The sequence below is a fragment of the Rana temporaria genome, chromosome 1, assembly GCF_905171775.1.
Source record: "Rana temporaria chromosome 1, aRanTem1.1, whole genome shotgun sequence".
Lineage (NCBI taxonomy): Eukaryota > Metazoa > Chordata > Amphibia > Anura > Ranidae > Rana > Rana temporaria.
In genome coordinates, this window is record NC_053489.1 from 376,753,809 (window position 1) to 376,779,937 (window position 26,129).

The following is a 26,129-nucleotide window of genomic DNA, read 5'->3' on the forward strand; positions in this document are numbered from 1 at the left end:
GTGCCGTTAGGCAAGTTATGTTGAGTGGTGAAGATGTACGGACGGTGGAGGTGTCCTCATGAATTGCATCAATCTTGTCTTTGAAGTGATTGTCAATCTCTTGGGCAGTGACTGAGTTAGTGGGTAGAGGGGGTGGGGGACGAAGCAGAGCGTTAAAGGTTGAGAAGAGCCGACGGGGACTGGATGACAAGGTATTAATAAGGGAGACAAAATTGTCTTGTTTGGCAGCACAGAGACAGGAATTGTATTTTAGAAGGGCAGATTTCTATAGGGTGAAGTCCTGCAGGCATTTGGTTTTACGCCACAGTCGTTCAAGAGCACGGCAATGTCTCTTGAGATTTCTAGTGTTGTCAGTTTGCCAGGGTTGTAACGGTCGGGGCCTGATTCTGCGTGTGGTTAGAGAATTAAGTGATGATGAGAGTGAACTGCTGTAGACAGAGGTGGCCAGGTCAGGACAGGACAGGGGAGAGATTATGTCATATAGGTGGTCAGTAGCAGAATAGAGAAGGGTTAAAGTTGCGAAGCTTCCTACAAGTAATTGTTTGCTGCTTGGAGGGATGGTTGGTTGGAGGCAAGAATACAGTGAAACTGATGAGGTTGTGATCAGAGAGAGGAAATGGGGTGTTGGTGAGGTTGGCAGGATTGCAGAGATGGGAGAATACAAGGTCAAGGGTATTACCTTTGGAGTGAGGGGAAGTGTGTGTCCATTGGGTTAGGTCAAAAGAAGAGGTTAAGTTGAGAAGTTTAGCTGTAGTTGGGCTGTTGACATTGACAGGAATGTTGAAGTCACCAACAATGATAGTGGGTATTTCAGAGGAGAGAAAGTAGGGTAGCCAGGCAGCGAAGTCATCAAGAAAGTGCGATACTGGTACGGGAGGCCGATAAATTGCTGCAATCCTCAAAGAAATAGGAGAAAACAGACGGATACAGTGCATCTCGAAAGAAGAGAGGGATAGAGAGGGAGGGATAGGAAGGACTTGGAAAGTGCTTTGTGGGGATATAAGTAATTAAACTCCACCTCCTTTCTGTCCGTTGGGCCTCCATTGGACTCGCTCCCCCAGACCTCCATGGGATAGGGCAGCAGGAGAAGCAAAGTCCAAATTTTGAAGCCATGTTTTGGTTATGGCAAGTATGTTAAAGCCATGAGAGATGAAGAGGTCATGTACCGATGTTAGCTTGTTACAGATGGAACGGGCGTTCCAAAGGGAGCATGAGCAAAAGCACTGTGCTATCTCGTGGCTTAAAGAGTTTGTTAACCTAAAAAAAAAAAAAATCCTGTTCCCTTAGCCACTTTCAGCCCAAGGACGTCATATGACGTCTTTGAATTTCAGTGGGGATATCTGAACGATGCCTGTAGCTACAGGCATCATTAAGATATCTTTTACAGCAGACGATTCCGTGCACCGTGAGAACAATCATAGTGGCAGCTGCTTGATCGTTCTCACAGCCCTCTGGTGCTTCTACCAGCTTGCCCATGCAATCAGCGAGCCAGAGAAAGAATCTGCTGCAGCCGGCCATGACAATAGAGATTTTAGGTGACCATATGGTCCCCTAGTCATGTGTATAGCCTTCGGAGGCCAGGGAGTGATGTTACGACGACACGCCTGGTCGGAGGAAGTAAACAATGCAGAGTACACGTTCCATTTTTTTAATTTAGCCTTTCCAGTCTGGAGGAGAGATCTGGGGTCTAAAAGACCCCATAACTCTCCGTAAAGAGGACCTGTGTATTGGCGTAACCTCACCTTTCACATTATACCAAAAAAAATTCTACCAACTTTACCGTTTTATTATTTTTTAATTCATGAAACTTTAAAAAAATGCGTTTGAAACATAATTTCGGCGCAAATACCATGTGACATAAAACCGTTGCAACGACCGGAATTTTATTCCCTAGGGTCTCTGCTAAAAAAACATATAATGTTTAGGGGATCCTAGTAATTTTCTAGCTAAAAAACACCAATTTTAACTTGTAAACAAAAAGTTCCAGAAAAGGCCCGGTATGGAAATGGTTAAAGCATAAACATCACAGTGCATGTGCTGTGTAAATTGGCCCCTTCTTACACCTAAAATACCTGGCTGATAGTGCCAGTTTCTGCCCTTCCCAATGTCAATTGACCACAGTACATCATCGCTGCTGTGCCCTGACACCGTAGTCTGTTTAAGTGCCTCCGTCATCAGCAGCCCCTGCTCTCAGTGTCTGTCGTCCTCCCTCTTCCACCCCTTGCATGTCAACTCTGTTCACTTCACGATCCTTCCCTCCTGCTGCTCTCATAATACAACCACGATCCTTCCCTTCGGCTGCTCTCATAATACAACCACCTTTGAACAATTTCCACTGCTATATTAAACAATGCCCTGTTTTAAAAAATAAATAAAAAAGGAGTTTGTTACTGGATTTCATAGTGCTCACATGACCTCTCTCATCCTCCTGGCTGACGTTAGCAGGGGTTTCCCTGACCTGCACACTGGTGCCGTCAGCTCGAGAGAGGAAAGGGGCTCTCACGTGGCCGGCCGCTTTATGAAATCAGGTACAAAAGCAGCATTTTTTTTCAAAAAAAAAATCAAATACACTGGGGGCATTGTTTAATATAGCATATTGTTCAAAGGTGGTTGCATGGGTTAACAACCACTTTAAAATTGGCAGGATTTATTTTTCGGGTTACCACCATTACCATTGTCTTCGTTCTTCAATAGGCTTAAAAAGGGCATGGTGCCATCTACTGGCTATGTGGTGCATGAACAAAGGCTCAGGATAGGCAAGCAAGATCTCCCTTAAGGGAACTAGTCCCTAAAGTACATTTTACCAATAAAAGCAAAAAGTGTTGCCCTCCACACTTTATGTCCTCTAGGTCTTGCACACTCAGTCACTACATTTTATATGCTGTCCAGACTTGTCCCCATCATCTCACCCAAACAATACATGCATTGTCATACCCCCTCTGAAATCCTCTCCCACACGTGACACTCCTGTTGGCGACAGTGTGTTTGTTTCAGCGTGGATGCCCATTGACAGCCGACGCCTCTGTTGAGGACACCGTGGCCTGCTTCCTGTCCTGCTCCTTAACAACCAGCAATTTGCTGCGTCCTTATTGGGCAAAACTTAGAATGCACTGTGCAGTGCTCAGCGAGCAAACATCCCAACAAGTGCCCTGCGATGTGGCACTCCTCTCTAGAGCATTTTTCCTGCTGTCATACCCCCCACATCACATACTACCTACATCCCACTCTTCTGAGCACACTGCCTGTTGTCAAAAATGTCTTCTTTTACTGCACATACTGGCCACCATTATACTTTCTGCACTTTTCTCCACACGCAGGGGTTTATTTACTAAAACTGGACTGTAAAATCTGGTGCAGTGGAGCATCACAGCCAATCAACTTCTAACTTTAGCTTGTCCAATTAAGCTTTGACAAAAACTGGAAGCCGATGCAGGGATGCACCAGATTTTGTACTTTCCAGTTTCAGTAAATCAACCCCCATAGTGCCTCACATCTTACACTGCACTTTCACTGCGTATACTACATAACTGTTACACAAGCCACATTTCATCCTGAAAACTAATACCTACTGTCACATAGCCCCTTTGCACAGACCTTCCTGCTTTTAAAACCCAAGCACATACTGCCCTGTCATACCCATTGCCTGCTCTTATACTTGCTACACTCCTCTACTTCACATACTGCTTGCCAAGACACTTAGTTGTAACAATGCACACTATAAATTAAAAGACAAATGTAAATGACGACCCTTTTAGTAAATCAGAATTTACATAGCTCACCCTGATCCTTGCAAAACTTGTAACCTTCCTGGTTGAGCGTTACCATAACCTGATCCACAATTCCAGTTTCACTTGTACGAAGAAAAGTGCTGCAATCCCTCTTGGTGTACCGGCGATTTGTGCTTTCAAGCTCATCCTCATTTTCAGGCAATGTTACAGTTTTGCCAATGATTACATCATCTCCAGAGACCCTGACACCAGGTGCAATTAAACCATCATCATCTAATTTATCATAAATTGCATGTCGCATGCCTAAAAATAAAAAATAAATAATTAAGTCCTCAAAAAGCAAAAACACAAATGGAAATCAAAAAATAAAACCTGTAGGGACATCCCCCATATCACGCTCCCACTCCTAGCAGGCCTCAGTTTTGTAGCAAGCAAGAAGATCATAAGGACGAGTGGATAGGGCCCAGAGTATTTTACTGTTACTCCAAGGAAAAGATTAGGGATGTTACAGGCAAGTAAAAAAAATAAAAAAAATCCTAATCATATGTGAAACAGGATCTCTCGTTTTACACAAATGCCCTAAAGTCATCCAGCTGAGGGGTGGACAAAAGGCAAATGCTAAACTGGCCCACATAACAGGTCAAGGAGGCGCTTAAGGCACCTTATGCTTGGGTATTTATTAGAGGAGCCCTGAACTAAAAATTGTGAACAGACAACCAGGTTGCAGCTTTGCAAATTTAAGACGATACCGAAAAGCCCATGAAGCACTAACAGATCTAGTAGCGTGAGCCTGTGTATCATGTGAGGCCAGTCACTTCACTGGGTATATGTAAGGGTTTACAACTAGACTTGGGCGAACAGTTTGGCCCCGAAATCGCAGGGCACTTGGTGGGATGTTCGCTCGCTGAGCACTACACAGTGCATTCTAAGTTTTGCCCAATCAGGGCGCAGAAAATAGCTGGTTGTTAAGGATCAGGACAGGAAGCAGGCCACGGTGTCCTTAACAGATAAGGCGTCGGCTGTCATGGGCATCCACGCTGAAACAAACACACTGTCGCCGACAATAGAAAAGGCCCCTTTGGGTCTGATATGGATTTTAAGAAGAACTCCATGCCAGAATTAAACAAAATGGCGTAGGGTCCCCCCAAAATCCATACCAGACCCTTATCTGAGCATGCATGCCTGGCAGGTCAGGAGGAAAAAAAAAAGCACACCTCCTGAACCACACATTGCCACATGCCCATGGGTGGGGTGCTTTGGGAACAAAGGCATCTTGCCCACAACCCAAGCTGTGGTTGTGGGCTTATTGGAACCTAGAAGACCCCTTTCCCGCTCTCCCCACCCAGGTGAATGAGTATTAAAAAATATGGCCGATGAAGATCTATCGTCAATCACGATGCCCGCCACCAGTGCCAGACCAGAAAAAAGAAAAGCTCTGCCCGCGATGAAAGCTAACCACCAACTGCAGGCTCCACTGTGACAGTTCTTGTATAGGTATGGGGCCAGGTCACCTGGTGAAACCGCCCCCCTTGTGACATCACCTGGCGGGCGGTCCACCGAAGTGACTTCCCAAAGTGACCCGCCCTTTACATATACAAGAACTGCCAAACAGCGAAGCCTGCAGTCAGTGGAATAGCCTTCGTCATAGGCAGAGTTTTTTTGGGGGGGGGGTCGGTGGTGGTTGTCATGGTTGCTGATAGATCTTTATTGGGGGGCATAGTTTTATTTTTAATAAAAGGAATTGTCAAACTGCGCATTTATTTTTGTCACTACATAATGGAGGGCGGGATCTGAGGGGGCCCCATGTTAAAGGGGGCTTCCAGATTCTGATGAGCCCCCTGCCCGCAGACCCTCACAATCCAGAGTTGCGTTTTGCTCATCCCCCACCTTTCCTGGTCTGTCAGTCTGCATGCTTGGATAAGGGTCTGGCATGGATTATTAGGGGAAGGGGGGGGGGAGACCTGTGTCATTTGTTTAAAATTTGGCATGGGGTTCCCCTTAAAATTCATACCAGACCCAAAGGGCCTAGCATGGAATAGGGAAAAAAACCCACGCCGTATTTTAACATTTTTCTATTGCTGGCAATTTAAAGGTCTTTTTTTTTCCCTTTATAAAGGTTCTATACACGGTACAGATACATCACTTTAAATGCAGACCAAGGGGGCCCCCAAGGCACTGCATATATACATCCGGGTGGGTGCTTCCTCCTGAGTGGACGTTCAGGAACATCCCTCAGAAGGAGGGGGATTGCGCGCAAATGCCTGCGCAGCGGCGAGATCCCGAACGAGCTTGTCACCTGGACATGGCGCATCTCCGATTGGCAGGAGGGCTCTGTGTTTGTCCCTCCTGATCACATGACGGCCGTGTCCGAACACAGCCGTCATGTGATGTAAATAGAGAGCCGTTTGCTAGGCGATAGGCTCTCCCTCACACAGAAGTTGTCAGTGAGGAGAGGAGAGCGGATCGCTGCAGCCAGTATGAGCTGTTTTTTACACAATGATCACCAGCCTAGTGTCACCCCACAGGAAAAACACCTGTCCCCCACATATGTAACAGTAAAATGATCATCTGCCACACATGTCCGTGATCACCTGGGCACATCTGTACATGATCATCTGCGTACATCTGTCCGTGATCACACAAACCCAATTATTATACACTGAACAGGATTTTTTTTTTTTTTTACCCAAAAGGACATGTAGCAGAATACATTTTGGCTTAAACTTATGACATTTGATTTTATTGGATTTCTTTTAAAATAGAAAGAATTTTATTTTTTATTTCCCACTTTTCTGGTCTTTTTTCACCTGTATCACAAAAAAAAAAAAAACCCTGAGTCGTGAATAAATACTACCAAAAGAAAGCTCTATTTGTGCCAAACCAAATAAGAATTTCATTTGGATACAGTGATGCATGACTGCGCAATTGTCATTGAAAAGTGCGAGAGCACAGTATGCTGAAAATTGGCCTGGGAAGGAAGGGGGTGAAAGTGCCCAGTATTGATGTGATTAACCACTTCCCTACCGCATGCCATCATATGACATCCTGGACTTTCGGGGGGGGGGGGGGGGGGTGATATCTGTATGATGGATGCAGCTACAGGCATCAGATATTCTTTTCAGTCGGCGATTCTGTGCATGATGAGAGCGATCATAGCGGCAGTTCCTTCGCTTGATCATTCTTATAGGCGACGGGAGGGCATGTGACCCCCTCCCGCCGCCATCCGGTGCTTCTCAGAGCTCTCCTGTGCCACTGGGACCCCGGAGAAGAGACAAACAGGCCGGCGCGGATGACGACGATAGATATTTCCGGTCTCTATGACCGTCGGAGGCCCCGGACGGGACGTTATTAAGTCACGCCCAGGTTCCCGGATGTAAACAAAGCCACCATTTTTAATTTTCCATCTCAGGCTTCTCTGCATAAAAAGAGGACATGTCACAATAGATTCCCATTACATTCCTTGTAATAAGGAATAATAGCAATCAAAAAAATTAAATGTAAAAATAAAAAAATTAAGCAAAAATAAAAAATTTAAAAAAGGAAAAACGCCCCCGGTCAGCTCACACTCAGAAGCGAACACACTGCCCTGACCGACTTCTACAGGGGTCAGAGGAGGCCGTGGAGGCTCAGCGAGGGTCTTCTTCAGGACCCTGAGGTACTGGCTGATGTGACTAGAGAAATAAACCAATTACTTTCCATTACTAACAATGCCGCAGATAGCGGGGGCGGGCCTGGTATGGGAAGCCCACAAAGCGGTGATTTGTGGACAGCCTCATTAAACACGGTGCGAGATATAAGCAGGTAGGACGACCCAACTTGACCTCCCCTACTTGACCAAACTTCAGGACCTGGAAATAAAACCACAAACAAACCCCGACGAGGCCCACTGACGGCGGAAACTGGACACAATACACACACAGGCTACTGATTTACTCCAATTATAAAGCCAAGTCGGCTCTCCAAATAACCCGCAAAAAAGTCTTATGAATCAGGCAACAAATGTGGTAGGCTTTTAGCAAAATCCCCTACGCGCCCAGAAATTGGAATCATACATACCGCCTTGTGCACTCCGACGGGTCCCGAGAACTCACTATGCCTCAGCACATATCGCAGGGAATTTAAGTATTTTTACGAGTCGCTTTACAAAATACTCCACGACGCCTCCATCGTCAGACCATATGACAGACTACATTACCCCTCCCTCTTGCCATTCCCACCCTACCTGCCGAGACGCGCGCCCTCTTGGAAGCCCCCATCACGTTGGCCGAGCTGCAGCTATTGAGTACTCTCCAATTTGAAAACCAATTACGCCAAATCGGAAACCATTGGGCGTGGGGAATACCGCACACACAACTCACGCACCTGCAGGTCAGATTTAAATTGAAGTGGAAGACAACTGCCCTGAAAATACCTGGACACACCTCATCCCCCAAATGATCGCACGGCTATACGATCTTAACTTCCCACCCCCTGCTAAAGACAATTCGGGCCCTCCTGAACAAGTGGGCAATACGGGACTACACGCGGGTGGGCCCGCTGTACATCTCTTGAAGATGTCAATTCTCCCGAAATTTCTCTACCTCATGCAAGCACTGTCTATCCATCCACCTACCCGCATAATATTTTAAAACAGGTGCAGTCACCATTCACTGAATTCGTATGGGCTAAAAAGAGACATGACTCTCAGCTAAACTTCTAGTCTTACCCCAAATGTCAGGGGGGCCTTGCACTGCCAGATATCCGTGCCCTACACCAAGCAATCACCTAGGTAGGCTCTAGAGACTGGTGCCGCAATCAGGAGAACAAGCCTCTGGGCGCAGATGGAACAGGACCCAGACCGAGATCCCCCTCAACAGGGCGCCTTGGTGTTCTCGCACAGCCTACGCGACAGACACTAAAGGCCACCCGCTGATTGGAAACATGACACAAGTCTGCGCCAGACTCATCTCACAGGCATACGGGATGTGGCCTTTCAAGGCTAGCCGAGGCGGGCCTCCACCAGGCCTCCCACTTTAGTTTCGGGGCGGGGGCGATGGCAACACTGTTGCGGAGCTTTCTGATCCCGCAGGCCCGTTTCGTTTGGACTCCTGAGGTCCCCATCAAACTAAATCACTTCCTTAACTCTGACACCTCCGGCACTAACGCCCACCTCTCAACACTGGTGGAACTCTAACACCTCAGGTACCACGTCGCATATAATCTCCCTGGCTATAGCCTTTTAAACGCACCACGCGCAGACTTCGTGCCCCCGGGAATGCTCAAATGGGAGGAGGAGTTAAACTGTCATTTCAGTACGGCCAAACGACAGCACATTGTGAGATTTCCGCACAAGTCCTCAATTTGCGCCAAGACCCAGGAAACTAGTTACAAACTTCTGTCACGATGGTACAGGACACCAGTACTGCTCCACAAGTTTTTCCCGGCGACGTCTGACCTCTGTTGGCGCTGCCGGGCTGACAAGGGAACGCTGCTACACATCTTTTGGTCGTGCCCCAGCCTGAGTCGCTTCTGTCGGGTGATTCGTGAAGTAGCTCAGAAATTCACGGATCGCGATATACCAGCCGACCCCCCGCATTCTTTCTCCTAACAAGTATCTAACATTCCGGAACAAGGTATACAAAAAATACGTAATTAGACACCTTTTGGATGCAGCCAAGGCCTGCATTCCGCTTCACTGGAATGCTACACTCCCGCCGCCGTATCACAATGGATCACGAAGGTGGAAGAGATAAAACGCATGGAGGACCTTATCCTCACAGACATAACAGACAGGAAACATTTGCCAATACCCTGGCAACTGTGGAATATCTTCATCTATTCGGCTGAGGGCCAAGCATTAGAGAGAGCCCACGGCTGATTTATGAACGTAATCTTATCAGTATGTACCCTTCCCGCCCCAGATCATCTCTACAATGGAGAGTAGGACACGAGGTAGGGGAACTCTCCCTACAGGGAGTCTAAATATAAGGGGACTTACCCCCCTCGCCCCCCCCCCACCCGCAATCCTTGACACTCTTTCTTCCAATCTTTAGTCCCTGTTCTTCTATTCTCTGGAATTTTCTACACCCCCACCCTGTTTTTTTTTTTTTTTTTTTTTTTTTTTATATATCTATATATATATATATAAAGAGAAAAAGGGCGGTCGTATGGACCCGACACCTGGCTATAACTTGACACATACGCTTCCTCCTCCAAGAAGGGGGACCCTCTTGAGGGTAACCACTAGTCTCTTTGAGCAACAGAGTCCAGGCACCCTCCAGAGGCGCACATGTCACCTTGCACTTGTGGTACACAGTGGGTGCCTAACATGATGTTTCATAAAGTGTGCAATGTTTTCTTTATTTCATGTATTGTTGTGTAACTAACCTACCACATGTCTTGTATGTATTATTGTACCATGTCAGAAGCGAACACACACCACACCACATATATGTAAACGCCGTTCAAATCACACATGGTAGGTACCCCCGCCGTGCGTTAGAGTGCAAGCAACAATTCTAGCACTAGACCTCCTCTAACTCTAAAACTGGTAACCTGTAAAAAATAAAGCGTCACCTATGGAGATTTTTAAGTACAAAAGTTTGGTTGCCATTCCATGATGTGCGCGCAATTTTAAAGCGTGACATGTTAGGTATCCATCTGTCACATTATACAAAAAAAGTAGGCTAACTTAACTGTTTTGTTATTTAATTCATGAAACCCTTTTTATCCCCCAAAAAAGGCGTTTGAAAAATTATTGTGCAAATACCGTGCGAGATAAAAAGTTGCAATGACTGCCATTTTATTCCCTAGGGTGTCTGCTAAAAAAAAAAAAAACAATGTTTGGGATCAGTCAAACACACCCCCACAGAAATACACAGGCCCAGACACCCCCCACAGTCCCCTGGTGGGAAAATGAGCCCCCCCACAGGTCCACCCCGGTAGCAGTAGAGCAGCAGAGGGAAATATGACAGAGCAGGGAAGGGAGGCTAGGAGGACCCCCGGACCCCAGAAATGCTCAGTCATACCGACCCGCCGAAGCGGGAAGGACTGTACTACCCGCCCATGCGAGGACCCACTGACGCATTCCTGAAAGGCATAAACCGCGTAGGAGTAGCTGTCGGCTCGGTCCACTGAGTGAGAAAACACCACAGCCCAGTCATATGTGGACCCTGGAGCCAAAGCTCACCGGCCACCCCCAGGAGCCATGGGGTATGTCGTGGCAGACCCAGCCTCTTTGCAAAGGTATGCTCACGCTCACCTGGCCGTACTGAGGAGACTACAAGGATCTTATATATCCAGCCTGTCTCTCAGCCGACAGTTGATAGAAGAATCAAGAATAAAAGAAAATAAAAAAATGAAAACATTTCATCAGGGCGCTGGGCCCAAAGGGAGCCATACGTCCTTCTCCTTTGCTAAACAGAAAGAAACTGAGGTTGCATGCTGCAGGAAGGAGGGTTATGTCTGGAGGGACCGCCCCCTGGGCAGGGCTGTTCAGCTCTGTTAAAGTAATATGTATTTAATGATCCAACATGTTTCTGCCTAGTCCTCTCCTGTGAACAGGAACATAACCCACTTGTCAAGATTTAAGGAGCCGTGTTCATCCATGGACGATAAGAGAAAAATATAGTTTGATAATGTGTGCACAGCAAACTAGAGCAATCTAGCTTCCCATCAAATCCTGCTTTAATACTAATTAATCCAATGATTCCCCATATGGGTAACTTACTTGCCCCTTAACCAACACATCCCATACGGCCCATGTACATAAACGGCCACTAATGAGGATGGACGTACCTGTACATCTCCCCACATCCCAATTGTGCGCATTTCCTCATCACCTGTACAGGGTCGCTATGGGCAGCACTGGTACCCATATGATCGTTGCAGCCAATCAGCGGTCACACCAAACAGTAGAAAAAAGAAAAAAAATGAAGATTTCCTTGCATACAATGTTTACCACCGTGTGATGTCACAGATCACATAGTACATACAGCCCTGTACCATGTGAATAGCAAAATAAAAGGGACAAAGCTGGACAGCGCACTCCAAATTATCTTAAAAAAGAGAATGTCTTTATTTTTCAACTGTGCATACAGGTCACTGCAAGCCCACAACCAATCAGTCTGGCCCAACGCGTTTCGGCACTGGCGTCAGAGCTTAGTCATGGCTAAAGAGTTTCACACTACCAAATGAAATATATTCTCAAAACATACAATCATGTGATGAAAAGCCCCGCCTACACCATGGAAGAATCCAATTAAGTTAATCCAGGCCGTAAATCCAAACAGCAATTTAAACAGCTGAAAGTATAGGTCAAAACCTCCCCTCAAATGTGTGCCACAATCATTGCAACAGGCCTCTCGGGTCATTTGTGCGCTTGTTTATCTATTCTATTTCTTTTGATTTTTATTCATGCGCTAGTCCCGTTCTTCATAAGGTCTAATTGACTGTCCGGTTTGATTTTTTTCATTCAACACTAATGACCGATACCGGACTTTCATGCAGGATCATATCCACACTTGCCTGTATCTTCGTCCACACCCGCCCTCGCGACAATTATGACTTTTTTAACACACAGAGATGTTCATTTAAACTCTTTACATGTGCGAAGTTACTCACACAGCTCCTTAACCGGGTAAAAGCCCAACACTAATATGTATATGGTTGCTGGTTTGCTCCTTCCGAGCATAGCCAGCTCCTTTATTATGTACATTCTTACACTCACTTATTAGATCCCTGAATGGATAACATTTAGGCAGACTGATTGCACACTACAACACTTGACCTCAGACTTTCGTACTAGATCATCATTTACCTAATGATAAGATAACTATTACCGTGTTTACCACGGTCACATTTATCGGGCAAGGCATCTTAAAGATGTTGTTACCACCTGTATGGGGTCCATTTACATCATATCTATATGATTTTGTTTTCACCGATTCTTTTATTATAATGTTTTATTCACATTAAATTTTAACTAATGTCCACTTCATGTAATGATTCTCCACACTAATTACCCACTCTGATCTTCTTATTCCACAGTCCATTTCTCCTTAAATAGGTTCATTTTGGCTTCACTAATTAGTTTACTTCTGATAACCTATGTATTTTAGGTCACTAAATTGAACACGGGACGAGAGGTCTTATATATATATTATATATAAATATATAATATATTATATATATATATATATATATATATATATATAAAATAGAGATTTTTCATTATCACTTTTTATTTTCTAATGAGGCTATACCCATACATATAATGATGTGGTCTTAATTCTGAGAAACTCCATAAGTAACTTTATGGGTACTTATTTTCATTTTGATATACACAGGTTTTTCACATATTAATATGTGTTTTTCACGTTTTCTCTTTGTATATAAAGGGACACATTTGAGGGAGGTTTGACCCCATACTTCAGCCTGTTTAAATTGCTGTTTGATTTACTGCCTGATTAACTTAATTGATTCTTCCCTGCTGTAGGCGGGGCTTTTCTTCACATGATTGTATGTTTGAGTATATATTTCATTTGTAGTGTGAACCTCTTTAGCCATGACTAAGCACTGACGCCCAGTGCGAAACGCGTTGGCCATACTGATTGTTGTGGGCTTGCAGTGACTAAGCACAGTTGAAAATAAAGACATCTCTTTTTAAAGAAAATTTTGGAGTGCGGCTGGTCCAGCTTTTGTCCTTTTATTTTGCTATTACCAGCATTGCCAGCACCCTTGTGGTTCAACAACCCTTGATCACCACGAGGGCTCACCTGGAGCGGTGAGAATTTCTGTCTGTGTACCATGTGATTAAGCTTTGACGAACTCAGCGCTTTTTTATTAGATACCAGAAACCAAAAGCGTATTACAGTGAAAGTTTCACACCCCTTGAAATTTTCCACATTGTCATGTTACAACCAAAAACTTAATGTATTTTATTGGGATTTTATGTGATAGGGACCAAACACACAGGCGACCCGGAGCCCCCCCCACAGGTACACCGCGGTCGCAGCGGGGCCCTAGGGCAGGAGGGAAAGGGCGACAGAGCAGGGAAAGGGAGGACAGGAGAACCGAGTCCTGCCATGGGTCTCTTGACCTGGCCACAAACCTCAATACTTTCCCGATTGAGTCGCGAAGCTAAGGAGATCTACGTCCAGCTCGCCCCATCTTTGGCAAAGGAGCTGAAAACACCTTCCGGGTGTAGAGACCAATTCTCCTTGTCCAGCATCTGGCGACTTCAGGTAGTCCGCCTGCCAGTTTTCTATGCCTGGAATGTATACGGCCGACACGCATGTTTCTGCGGATGCGAGCGACCGCCGATGCTGCAGCCAAGCTTCTTGTTCCTCCTAGATGGTTGACATATGCCACCGCCGTGGCGTTGTCAGACTGGACGCCCCTGTAGCCTCTGAGACCACGTGGAGAGACACAGCCTGATCGCCAAGAGTTCCAGGACGTTGATCAACAGGCAGGATTCCTCCGGAGTCCAGCGACCTTGGGCCGACTGAACCCCCCAGACTCCACCCCAACCGGTAAGGCTGGCGTCCATCGTGACCACCATCCAGTGAAAAGGAGGGAACGACTTCCCGGACAGGAGTGCCGGTGATGTCAGTCACCAAACCAGGGAGGTTTGACTAGGTGGCTCACCCGGATTTGACAATCCAGGGACGATGGGCATTTGTCCCATCGGGACAGAATTTTCTTTTGCAAAACTCGAGTGTGAAATTGAGCATCAGCACGGCTACAAGAAAATGGCCGCCAGCTGTATTAGCATTAGGAACAGCGTGGCTTCATGAGGTAAAAATAAAAGGCCGCGAAAACACTGGGCCTTCGAGAGGAGGCCCCCCACAAGGCAGACCACCCACACTAGAGCGGACCCAGACACTGCGCAGCCCCCAGCCAGGACCCGGAGCCCCCTCAGAGACCCCGCAGGCCCAGCAAAGCATGGGGAGGAGGAATGCACGGGGAGAGAGGAAAGGGAGGACTAGATACCGCCTAATCGACCACCCCAGGAATGCTCAGCTGTTCTATCCTGCCAAGACAGGAGGAACCTTACTTACCCGTCCATGCGAGGACTTGCTGATGCGTTCCTGACAGACCTACTTCCGAGCAGTACGAAGTAGCTGTTGGCCACGGTTCACTGTGACTTAGACAGCAGTAGCCAAGTCATATGTGAAACCCGGAGCATATAGCTCACCGGCCACCCCTGGAGCAAATGGGGCATGTTGTGGCTGAACCAGGGCGTAGCTAAGGCCTGCTCGCGTTTGATGGCCAGACTGGGGAGACTACAAGGATCTATATTATCCAGCCTGTCGCCCAGCCAGCAGTTGATAAAATTCAGGATCAAAAATAAAACATAGAAGTTCTTCAGGACCATAGGCCCAAAGGGAGCCAGGTCCTTCTCCACTAGGCAGAAAAAAACTGAGCTGCTGAGAGCAGTGTGAGGGGTTATGACCAGGGGGACCGCCCCCTGGGCAGGGCTGTTAAGCTTTGCTAAAGATTACATGTTTTAACCATTAACATGTCTGCCTAGTCCTCTCCCGATTGACTGAACATAACCCTACAGTCAAGATTATAAGGAAGCTGTGTCCGTCCATGGACAAAAGAAATACCCCCGGTCAGTCACAGCAGGCCCATGCATGGGGAGGAGGGAAGGGACAGGGGAAGAGGAAAGGGAAGACAAAAAGGCCCCCAATCGACCCCCCCCCCCTAGGAAAGCCCAGCTGATCTATTCTACCAAGACAGGAGGAAAAGTACTTACCCGTCCCTGCGAGGACTGCTGGTGCGTTTCTGACAGACCCACTCCCGAGCAGTACAGAGTAGCTGTCGGCCACGGCTCACTGTAACTCAAACAGCAGTAGCCCGGTCATATGCAAGCCCCCGGAGCATTAGCTCACCGGCCACACCCAGAGCAAATATCGGGGTATGTTGTGGCTGGCCCAGCGCGTGGGCTAAGGGCCTGCTCACGCTCGATGGCGGACTGGGAAGACTACCAGGATCTATATTATCCAGCCTGTCACCAAGCCGGCAGTTGATAGATCTCAAAATAAAAAAATAAAAATTCTGTAGGACCAAGGGCCCAAAAGGGAGCCATGTCCTTCTCTATCTAGGCAGAAAAAACTGAGCGTGCTCACTGCAGTGAGGGATTATGACCAGAGGGACCGCCCCCTGGGTGGGGCTGTTCAGCTTTGCTAAAGACTACATGTTTTAACCATTAACATGTCTGCCTAGTCCTCTCCTAATAGACGGAACATAACCCTACAGTCAAGAATATATGGAAACTATGTCTGTCCATGGTCAAAAGAGAAAAGTAATTTTTTCCTTCACTGATCGGTGCTGATGAGGCATTAATATGCCGCAATTATGGGCACTGATAGGTGGCACAGATAGGCAGCAGTGATGGGTGGCACTGGTGGGCACAGATAGGCCACGTTATTTTCAAAGAGTGACAGCAGGCACCTGCAGAAGATGCCCGCTCGCTGTCACTAAGCATTCCGGCTGCAGCTGCTGAATACGGCTGGAATTTGTAAAACGTTCCAAAAGGTGAACTTATCCTTCAACTCTTTGGATCTACGATACGTGGGACATGCAAATACCATGTTTTTTTTAACAAGACTTTTACCTCTCAAAAAGTAATTTTAAAAAACCCAGTGAATTCCCACATAAAATTTAAAAAACAACATTTCATGAAAAGTGGGATTTCATGGCCAAGACTGCTCACCAAATCGCCAATCATAAAATAAGTATTTCTTGCAACTACCGTATCCTCGCCAGCACTGCATGTTTGCTACGTTAAATTGTGTTTAATAAATTGTCTTGTTTACCTTAAAAATTTCAAACCAGAAAAAAGAAACGACAACTAAAATGGAGAAAGCTGTTAATATTTTTGAATTCTCACCTTGACAAGTTTCACGAGTAGGTTTCTCAAAAATTTCTTCTTGGTCAAATCCTTTTTTGGACTCCTGTTCTTTATAGGAACGATAGAAGACAGACCTATTTTAGGATACAACAAAAATATATACACATTAAGATAAGCAAACTCCTGACATACTGAAGTGTTTTTACTTCAGACCTGTTAGCTAAATCTGTAAATATTTAACTGAACGTTCCATCCACAGGTCTGGGACAAGTAGGTTTTATGGCTCTACTGGAAAAGTTGTGCATTCTTCAGTAATTCCAGAGTCATTTCTGGGGGGAGAGAGCAGTAAGCTGTCTCGAAGTTTTCATTATTTAAAAAACAAAAGATGTGAAAATTTTAAACAGGGCTGCCCCAGGTTGTCAGTTTATTGGGGTACCCAGTCCGCAGTAGCCTCACAGGTGTGTATGTTCTTCACATTTATCGTGGACTTAGGAAACAAGTACATGGCAGACTCCTAGAGGGGTTTCGCAGATAGTGTCTGGTTTCCTGTAGCAAAAGTTCTGCTAGTTTACGACAGATCATTTTCAGAGAAATTAGAAATTATTAGGTGCGACTGTTGTAACAAGGTAAGTTCGACATGGATGTCAAGTTGGGAGCAGTGGCTGTCTCGATGCAGCATCCCAATTGATATGAATGGGACTGCCTGCACAGGAATACATGGAACACCTGTGCATTCCTGTGCAGTCATTGTGTCCCAATTGACATCAATTGGACTGTCTGCATGGGATGCACATAAAACAGCTGTGCATCCTTGTGCAGCCAAACACTGCTTCACTGTAGCATGCCCTGCATGAACAAGGCCTTAGGTCGGTCTTGTTTAGACTTGTGGTTGGGGGGGGGATACACATTTGAGCTGCGTTTTTGTCTCCTGCCAAACGTTCGCCCTTAAGAGGAGCTCCTGTCTCCCCCCCCCTCCAAATACCGTAAGCTGCTTACTTTTATTACAAGAACACCTACCTGTTCAGGGATCCAGCGATATTGTCACCTGAAACGATTCTTCAATCTGCTTAGGGTGCAGGCACCAGCATCTTCATTAATGGAAACCAGCAGTTCACCGGCTTCACAGTCGGTTTCCTAATGTGCATGCAGTGTGCTGTGCTTTGTGAATGGTCCCGCATTCTTCTGTGAGAGTCAGACAGCTGTGAAGGAAAAGAGCCCCCTCCACAGCTCAGAGCGGGGGGGACATTTTCACACATGCGCAGACCCTGCGACGTCACACACTGACCGCTTTCAGCATGTATTACGTTAGCCAGGTTGGGGACTACTTAAGCAGGCCACAGCCTGTTGATCATTGTGGTGGATTTTGCCAGGGGGGAGCACGACAACTAGTTGACACCCAGGTAAGCTGTGGCTTATGTATAATCGTTTGAGTTACCAGCTATGGGCCTATTGGTTGCTGCCTGTCATTGTTGGACAGTGATCCCCTATTGCAACAGATCTTTTTCAGTCTTACCAAGCCTGATTGAAACCCATTTGTTTCAGGTCTTTATGCTGCTCCACCCCTTCCCTTTCTGTCTCTTAACAGTCTTTTTCCCCACTGCAAGTATTCTGTCTTTCCCTCTCCTCCCCCTTCCTTTCCTGTTTTGGCCTTCCTCTCACTCAGTGTCATAACCTTATGGTTATGAACCCTTTTGGGATACATATTTTTGTGATTTATACATTTTCTTTATAGTTGCTATTCAGCATTAACGTATTCACCCAACATATGTCCCATGCCCGCCGTAGGGGAAAGTTGGCAGTGCCACTGTATTGGCCTTATGTGTGTCCACATTGGTAAGCGTCAGCGTTTTCTCCTCCCCCCACTTGTCAGCCTCTGTATATCATGCCCATTTGTTGTGTCTCCTTGATACTATGTGCATTGTGTTACCTTTATTCCAAACCTTATTCAATTTTGCTCCTCCTGAAGTAGTAGATTTCAACAAAATCTTTAGAGTTTTGTGCACTGAGGACCCACTACAGCTCCTGTTTCCATCTTGGAGTACACCAAGTGTCAATGTAACATACAGGTGAAACTCGAAAAATTTGAATATGATGCAAAAGTTCAAATATTTCACTAATGCAACTTAAAAGGTTAAACTGATATACAAGATAGACTCATTACATGCAAAGCAAGATAATTATGACAAATCACGGCTTGAACTGTGATGATTATGGCTTACAGCTCATGAAAACCCCAAATTCACAATCTCAGAAAATGTGAATATTGTGAAAAGGTGCAATATTCTAGGCTCAAAGTGTCCCACTATAATTGGCCAATTAAGCCATAACATCTGCAAAGGGTTCCTGAGCATTTAAATGGTCTCAGTCTGGTTCAGTAGGAATCACAATTATGGGAAAGTCTGCTGACCTGACAGTTGTGCAGAAAACCATCATTGACACCCTCCATAAGGAGGGAAACAAAAGGTAATTGCAAAAGAACCTGGATTTTCCCAAAGTGCTGTATCAAAAGACATTAATAGAAAGTTATGTGGAAGAAAAAAGGTGCGCAAGCAGCAGGGTTGAATGCACCCTGGAGAGGATGGTCGGGAAAAGGACATTCAAAAGTGTTTGGGACTTTCACAAAGAGTGGACTGAGGCTGGAGTCAGTGCAGGAGGAGCGACCACCCAGACACAGATGGAAGCTGGACATGGGCTTCAAATGTTGTATTTCTCTCGTCAAGCCACTCCTGAACAGCAAAACGTCAGAAGCGTCTTACCTGGGCTAAAGAAAAACAGACCTGATCTGTTGCACAGAGGTCCAAAGTCCTCTTTTTTGATAAGAGCAAATTTTGCATCTCATTTGGAAACAAAGGACCCAGTGTATGGAGGAAGAATGGAGAGGAACACACTTCAAGATGCATGAAGTCCAGTGTGAAGTTTCCACAGTCTTAATTTGGGGAGCCATGTCATCTGCTGGTGTTGGTCCACTGTGCTTCATTAAGTCCACAGTCAACGCAGCCGTCCACCAGGAGATTTTGGAGCACTTCATGCTTCCTTCCACAGGCGAGCTCTATGGGGATGCAGACTTCATTTTCCAGCAGTACTTGGCACCTGCCCACACTGACACAAAAGCACCAAAACCTGGTTCAATGACCGTGGTATTACTGTGCTTGATTGGCCAGCAAACTCACCTGACCTGAACCCTATTGAGAATCCATGGGGCATTGCCAAGAGAAAAATGCAGAAGAGCTGAAAGCCGCCATTGAAGCATCCAGGACTTCCATAATACCTCAACAGTGCCACAGGCTGATAGCTTCCATGCCACGCAGTAATGAGGCAGTAATTGCTGCAAAAGGGGCCCAATCCAAGTACCGAGTATACTATACTTTTAGGACCTCTGAAAAGTATAAGCATGCCTATGTACGCATGCTTATACATTTCATCTTGCTTTGCATGTAATGAGTCTATATCATATTAGTTTCACCTTTTGAGTTGCATTAGTGAGATAAATGAACTTTTGCACGATATTCTAATTGTTTCACCTGTATGGATAGACATTTTATTATTTTGTTTGAAAGTTGAATTTATGTTTCCATTTCTATCTGGACACACTTCTTTTATCTTTTTGTATAAAAAAAAAAACAAAAAAAAAAAAAACTTGAATTTTACCCGTATGTGCATTTTGTCCGGGGTACCGAGATAGTCAATTACCTTCTTTCTTCTGGAGACCATTAGGGGAATGGTCTCCTTTCCATATTCTCTACTATTCTTTGGATGATGGTACTCCAATATTGTATATGATTTTAGTTTCATTAGAGGCTTCTCCTGGTCTTATGTACTACACCATGGGTGCTCAACCTGTGGCCCTCCAGCTGTTGCAAAACTACAAGTCCCATGAGGCATTGCAAGGCTGAACAGTTACAAACACGACTCCCAAAGGCATGATGGGACTTGTAGTTCTGCAACAGCTGGAGGGCCACAGGTTGAGCACCCACGTGCTACACATTCATGTCAAGGGGAAGCACCAAATTTCCCACAACCTTGTTCAATGCATGGAGTTGCGGTGCATTTGTTGGTAAAATGGGGGTAAAAAAGGCAGAGAGGAAACGTTGCATCGCTTCCTCACCGCATGGCAGTAGCCACTGGAGCGTGAATGGAATGTGGATCAGGCTTCAGAGTCAAAATCAATTTTTTTTTTACAACTTTTGTACAGGAACATTTTTTTTTAGACTGTTGATTCATAAAGGTAACAGTTTAATTCTCAAACTGACACATGGTACCACAGTTTACTATATAACAGTAATTAAAGAATACAGAAATGATCTGTACTGATCAGACTATTTTTTCAGGAAAGGAAGGGGACTGGGATAAAACATTTACCAGCCCCCCCATGCTGCAGCCGGAAGGAGGGAGGGCCGGCTAGCAGCATGGAGGGGGGGGGGATCAGAGTAGCCAGGGCAAGGGAGAGAGGGTAGGGGGCATTTTAGATGTTGGCATAGGCGGGTGGAAGACAATGTGGCAGAGCAGTAGCAGCAGGGGGGGGTCTCAAATCTTGGGTCAGTTCTGTTATCAGTTGAGCTGATAGAGGAGGCATGAAGGTCCGTGCAGCATACAAACCTGGCCAGCTGGAAGCATTGCTGTAGGTCTGTACGCCTTACGGACCTGGCAGCTAAAAAGGTTAAAAGTTCACGTTTTAGTAATTTTATTTGCGAGAAGGGGATACAGCACTAAATAGTTACCGGTATTCCATGTCCTGTGTGGCTGCTGCTTTATGTAATAAGCTTTCCTTGATGAAACTGGGTACTTTCCAGAGTAGCAATCTTCTAGCGCTGCAGAGGTTAACAGCATTGGCATGAAGGACTTGCACCACTTGCCCACCCCTTCCCTCATTCTCTGTCATTGACAGAACTGTAGCCATTATTGTCTTACAATGCAACACGTTTAGTTAATAGGCAAGGGAGATCTGTTCCTCTTCCATTTACAGAGAGTGTTGCATTGTGGGAAAATAATAGTACTTGCAGCCACTGCTATTAACCCCTGCAGTACAAGAAGATTTCTGGTCTGTGCAGTATCTGGCGGCATGAAGAAAATACTTTTATTGGGTATATGGGTATAGAATTGGGTATATGGGATTGTACAATATTTGAACTGGATGGTTGAACTGGATGTACTTGTGTCTTTCTTCAACCTGTCTAACTAACTATGCGAGGTATCACCGCGAAGGTCAGATCAGGGGCAGTCATTTTAGCAGTAGACCTCCTCTGTAAATCCAAAGTGGTAACCTGTAAAGGCTTTTAAAAAATGTATGTAGATTGTCGCACTGCATGTTTGTGCGCAATTTTAAAGCATGTCGTGTTTGGTATCCATGTACTCAGCCTAACATCTTTTTTAATTCAAACATTTGGGCAATGTAGTGTGTTTTAGTGCATTAAAAAAAAAATTGGGATTTTTGTACTCACCGTAAAATCATTTTCTCCGAAGTCCATGGACGGACACAGCTCCTACAGTCTGGACAAGTGGGTTATGTTCCGTCTATTAGGAGAGGACTAGGCAGACGTGTTAGATATACAAAAACATGTAATTATACCAAAGCTGAAAAGCCCCACCCAGGGGGCGGTCCCTCTGGTCATAACCCCACACTCAGCAGCTCAGTTTGTAAAAAAGCAGTGAAAACTCAAACAGGAGGGGTGGGTGCTGTGTCCATCCATGGACTTCAGAGAAAAGGATTTTACGGCTAGTACAAAAATCCTATTTTCTCTTTTGTCCATGGACAGACACAGCTCCTTTAGTCTTGACAAGTAGGACGTCCCCAAGCAGTGTAAAAAAAACAAGGGGTGGGAACAGCCAGCAAACTTACTTCACCCCAAACAAACAGAGCTCCTCAATGGAGGAGTTGCAACCTTAAACAGTCGCCTACAAACCTTGTGGCCGAAGCAAGCATCCGCAGATGCATGCACGTCAACCTTGTAAAATTTAGTGAAGGTGTGAACAGACGACCAGGTCGCTGCCTTACACACCTGTGAGACAGATGGACGCTTGATGTAGAAAAGCGCAGGAGGCACCAATCGCCCTGGTCAAATGCGCCTTGACAGGGCATAAGCCTGAATCACAGATGTATGCCTTCCACGTGCGATGGTAGATCTTCCGAGAACATGACTTCCATGCCCTCCTCAGCATAGTGGAAATTACTGAATCAGATAGGCCTCGGTCCCTTAGTACCTGGCTTTCAATAGCCATGCCGTTAAAGCCAGCGACTGTAAAGCAGTATGAAGTATGGGACCTTGCGACATAAGGTCCTCCCGCATCGGCAGTCATCAAGGAACATCCGTCACCAGGCACACCAAGTCAGCGTGTCAGGGACGCCGAGGCCAATCTGGGGCAATTAGGATTACCGGAATCCCCTCGGTCTCCATGCCACGGAGCAGAGGAAGAAGACGTTTAGGGAAAAGCATAGATCAGCCGATACTGTCTCCACAGGACCACCAACGCGTCAGTTAAGTCGCCCAGGATCGTGTGACCTGGCCACAAACCTCATACCTTCCGATTGAGTCGAGAAGCAGGAGATCCACGTCTAGCGTGCCCCATTTTAGGCAAAGGAGTTGAAACACATCCAGGTGTAGCGACCAGTCTCCTTGGTCCAGCATCTGGTCGACTTGGGTATTCCGCCTGCTAGTTTTCTACGCTTGAATGGATACGGCCGATAGAGTCGGCACGCTCCTTTCTGCCCACCGCAGGATGTGAGCGACCTCCGATGCTGCAGCCAAGCTCCTTGTTCCTCTTTGGTTGATATATGCCACCGCCGTGGCATGATCCTGACTGGACGCCCCTGTAACCCTGTGGAGAGGCACTGTCTGATCGACTGAAGTTCCAGTACATTGATCGGCAGGCGGGATTCTTCCTGTGTCCAGCGACCTTGTGTCGACTGGACCCCCCAAACCTGGCGTCCGTCGTGATCACCGTCCAGTGAAAGGGAAGGAACGACTTTCCGGACTGACTGAAGGGCCAGAGATGTCAGCCACCAGACCAGGGAAGTTTTGGCTAGTTGGCTCACCTAGATTTGACAATCCAGTGACAACGGAAACTTGTCCCACTTAGACAGGATCTCCTTCTGCAAGACCCGAGTGTGGAATTGAGCATATGGCACCGCCTCAAAAAGGACTCGCATGCAAAAGTGCAGCGACGACCACCGGCGGGATGCCAACAGCTTCAATGCCACCTGAAGAGCCTGCAAAAACCTTCGCCTCCAAGGAGTCCAGGATCAAGCCCAGGTATTCCAGGTGCTGAGTCGGCACCAACACCGACTACTGGAAGTTCAGGACCCAACCAAATTCTTGAAAGGTCTGACTTGCAATCGCTACATCCTCCTCTAATTCTGAGTCTGAAGCAGCTCTCAGGAGGTCGTCCAGGTAGCCCACGATACCGATACCGCCCTGTCTCAGCAAGGCCAGAATCGGGGTGAGCACCTTGGTGAAAACCCTTGGTGCCGATGCCAGGCCAAAAGGGAGAGCCACAAATTGGTAGTGATCGTCCCTGACTGCAAAATCTGATGCATATATGGGGACATGCAAGTATGCGTCCTTGATGTCCAAGGATGCTAGAAAATCCCCCGGATAGGAGTGCAGCGACCACAGAGCGAACTGATTCCATCCTGAACCTTTGCACCTTTACAAAAGGTGTTGAGGGCCTTGAGATACAGGATTGGACCAACCCCGTCCTTTGGGACTACAAACAGATTGAAGTAAAATCCCTGAAACCTTTCCGGCAGCGGCACAGGTACGATGGAACCCATCGCTTCAGCAGGTCCTGCACTGCCCCAAACAGGGCATTCCGACGAGCTGGAGGAAGATGAAAGTTTGAGGGAAAAAATCGTTTTTTTTTGTACCTCGCCATAAAATCCTTCTCTTATCGTCCATGGACAGACTCAGCCTCTTCAATTCTTGACAAGTGGGTTATGTTCCCTGTGAACAGGGAAACATAAACCACTTGTCAAGAATTGAAGAGGCGGTGTCTGTCCATGGACGATAAGAGAAAAATCTGTTTGGTGGACAAGAAGAAATTCTATCTTGTACCTGATGAACACTTCGCAAACCCACTGATCGGAAAGCAGGGAGGTCCCACCGAGTTGCAAACTCGGGTAGGTGACCCCCCACCCGAGAGTCGGGCGGGGGGCAAACCTTCATGCAGTAGCAGATTTGTTTGTGGGCTTGTTTGGCTTGCGAACCCAGGGACGTTTTTGTCCCTCAGCAGGCCCCTTGTTGGCCTGGGAACGCTTACCTGTGGGCCCGGACTGATGAAAAAAAACGCTTGAGCGGAAGGAAAAATGAGGGCCCAGGCCTGTGGCGTGGCTCCTTAACTATTCTAGAATGTGGGAGCAGTGTGCGGTTACCCCCAGTGACATCTTAAAGCGGGGGGGTTCACCCAAAAAAAATGTTTACATTACATTCAGCCGAGTTTTGAGAAAGACAATAGGCTGTTTTTTTTTTTAATCCTTGCCGTACATACCGTATTATCTATATTTTCACCGCGGCTTCCGGGTATGTAATCTGAGGGACTGGGCGTTCCTAATTGATCGACATGCTTCCGACCGGCGCATACAGCGCTTCACGAGTTGCCGAAAGAAGCCGGACTGCGAGTCGGCTCTTTCCCATTCCCATTCATTGTCTAAAAAACTATCAAAATAAGTTACATAAGGAAACACCTTAGCAGGTGCGGGTCGGCTTGTGGACCCAAAAGGGACCGGCACTTCAGCAGATGTCCCAGCCGCATCCTCCAGTTTGAGGGTTTCCCGCACTGCGGTGATAAGTGCTCCAACAAGCGTCTTGTCCTGCGCTGACCCGGACACGGAGTCCTCCTCACTGTGCGAATGGTCCTGGTCTGCATACTCTGACCCTTCAGAACAGGGGTCCTCTTTCACAGCCAGGCCTGAGCCAGCTTTCCCCAGAAGATGGTGGGGGGGGAGGGGGCATTTTTACCCCCCTTGCGCCCACACACCTGGCAGCAAAAGGATTCCAGGGACCGCCGACAAAGCGTCCAGAGGTGCACCGGTTGCTACCACCGGAATGTCTGGGGAAGAAACGCCAGCTTCTAACGCCTGCTGACCCACAACACACACACACACACACACACACACACTGACAGCCACTCAGGGAACAAGTCAAGGTACAAGAAAAGGCCCCTCCCTCCTAGCTGCCCAGTCCAAAACACGGCAGCCAGACTGGTAACTGGTAAAAAGGGTGGGAACCAATCTCCCCGGCCTTGAGGTCTCTCCACTGGCTGCCCGTACAGGACCCGGGTGACATTCAAGACACTCTGCCTCACCCACAAATGTACACAGGGTAAAGCTCCTCAATATTAAGCGAGAAAATAAAACCTAACGTCACCAATCGCGTGCTCCGATCAACCAACCAAACCTTCTCCAAATCCCAATCTCACTACAAATCTAAGGGAGAAAGTAGATTCTCGGTCCAAAGGACCACGGCTCTGGAATGCTCTACCACGACCATCCGCTTGGAAGACCTGTACAACTCTGGATGCCAAGCGCCTTGAGGCGATTAAGTTCGCATTTGTTGCGCTATATAAAAGTT

General features: G+C 46.6%; 1 protein-coding gene across 1 annotated transcript in view; it reads right to left on the bottom strand.

The window, feature by feature from the left end:
* Window positions 1-26,129, bottom strand: part of POLR2B (RNA polymerase II subunit B) — a 601,249-nt gene that overhangs the window by 266,402 nt on the left and 308,718 nt on the right. Inside the window, 2 exon segments of the mRNA XM_040322519.1 lie at window positions 3,786-4,031; window positions 16,606-16,700. Coding sequence (XP_040178453.1) covers window positions 3,786-4,031; window positions 16,606-16,700 — 341 coding nt within the window.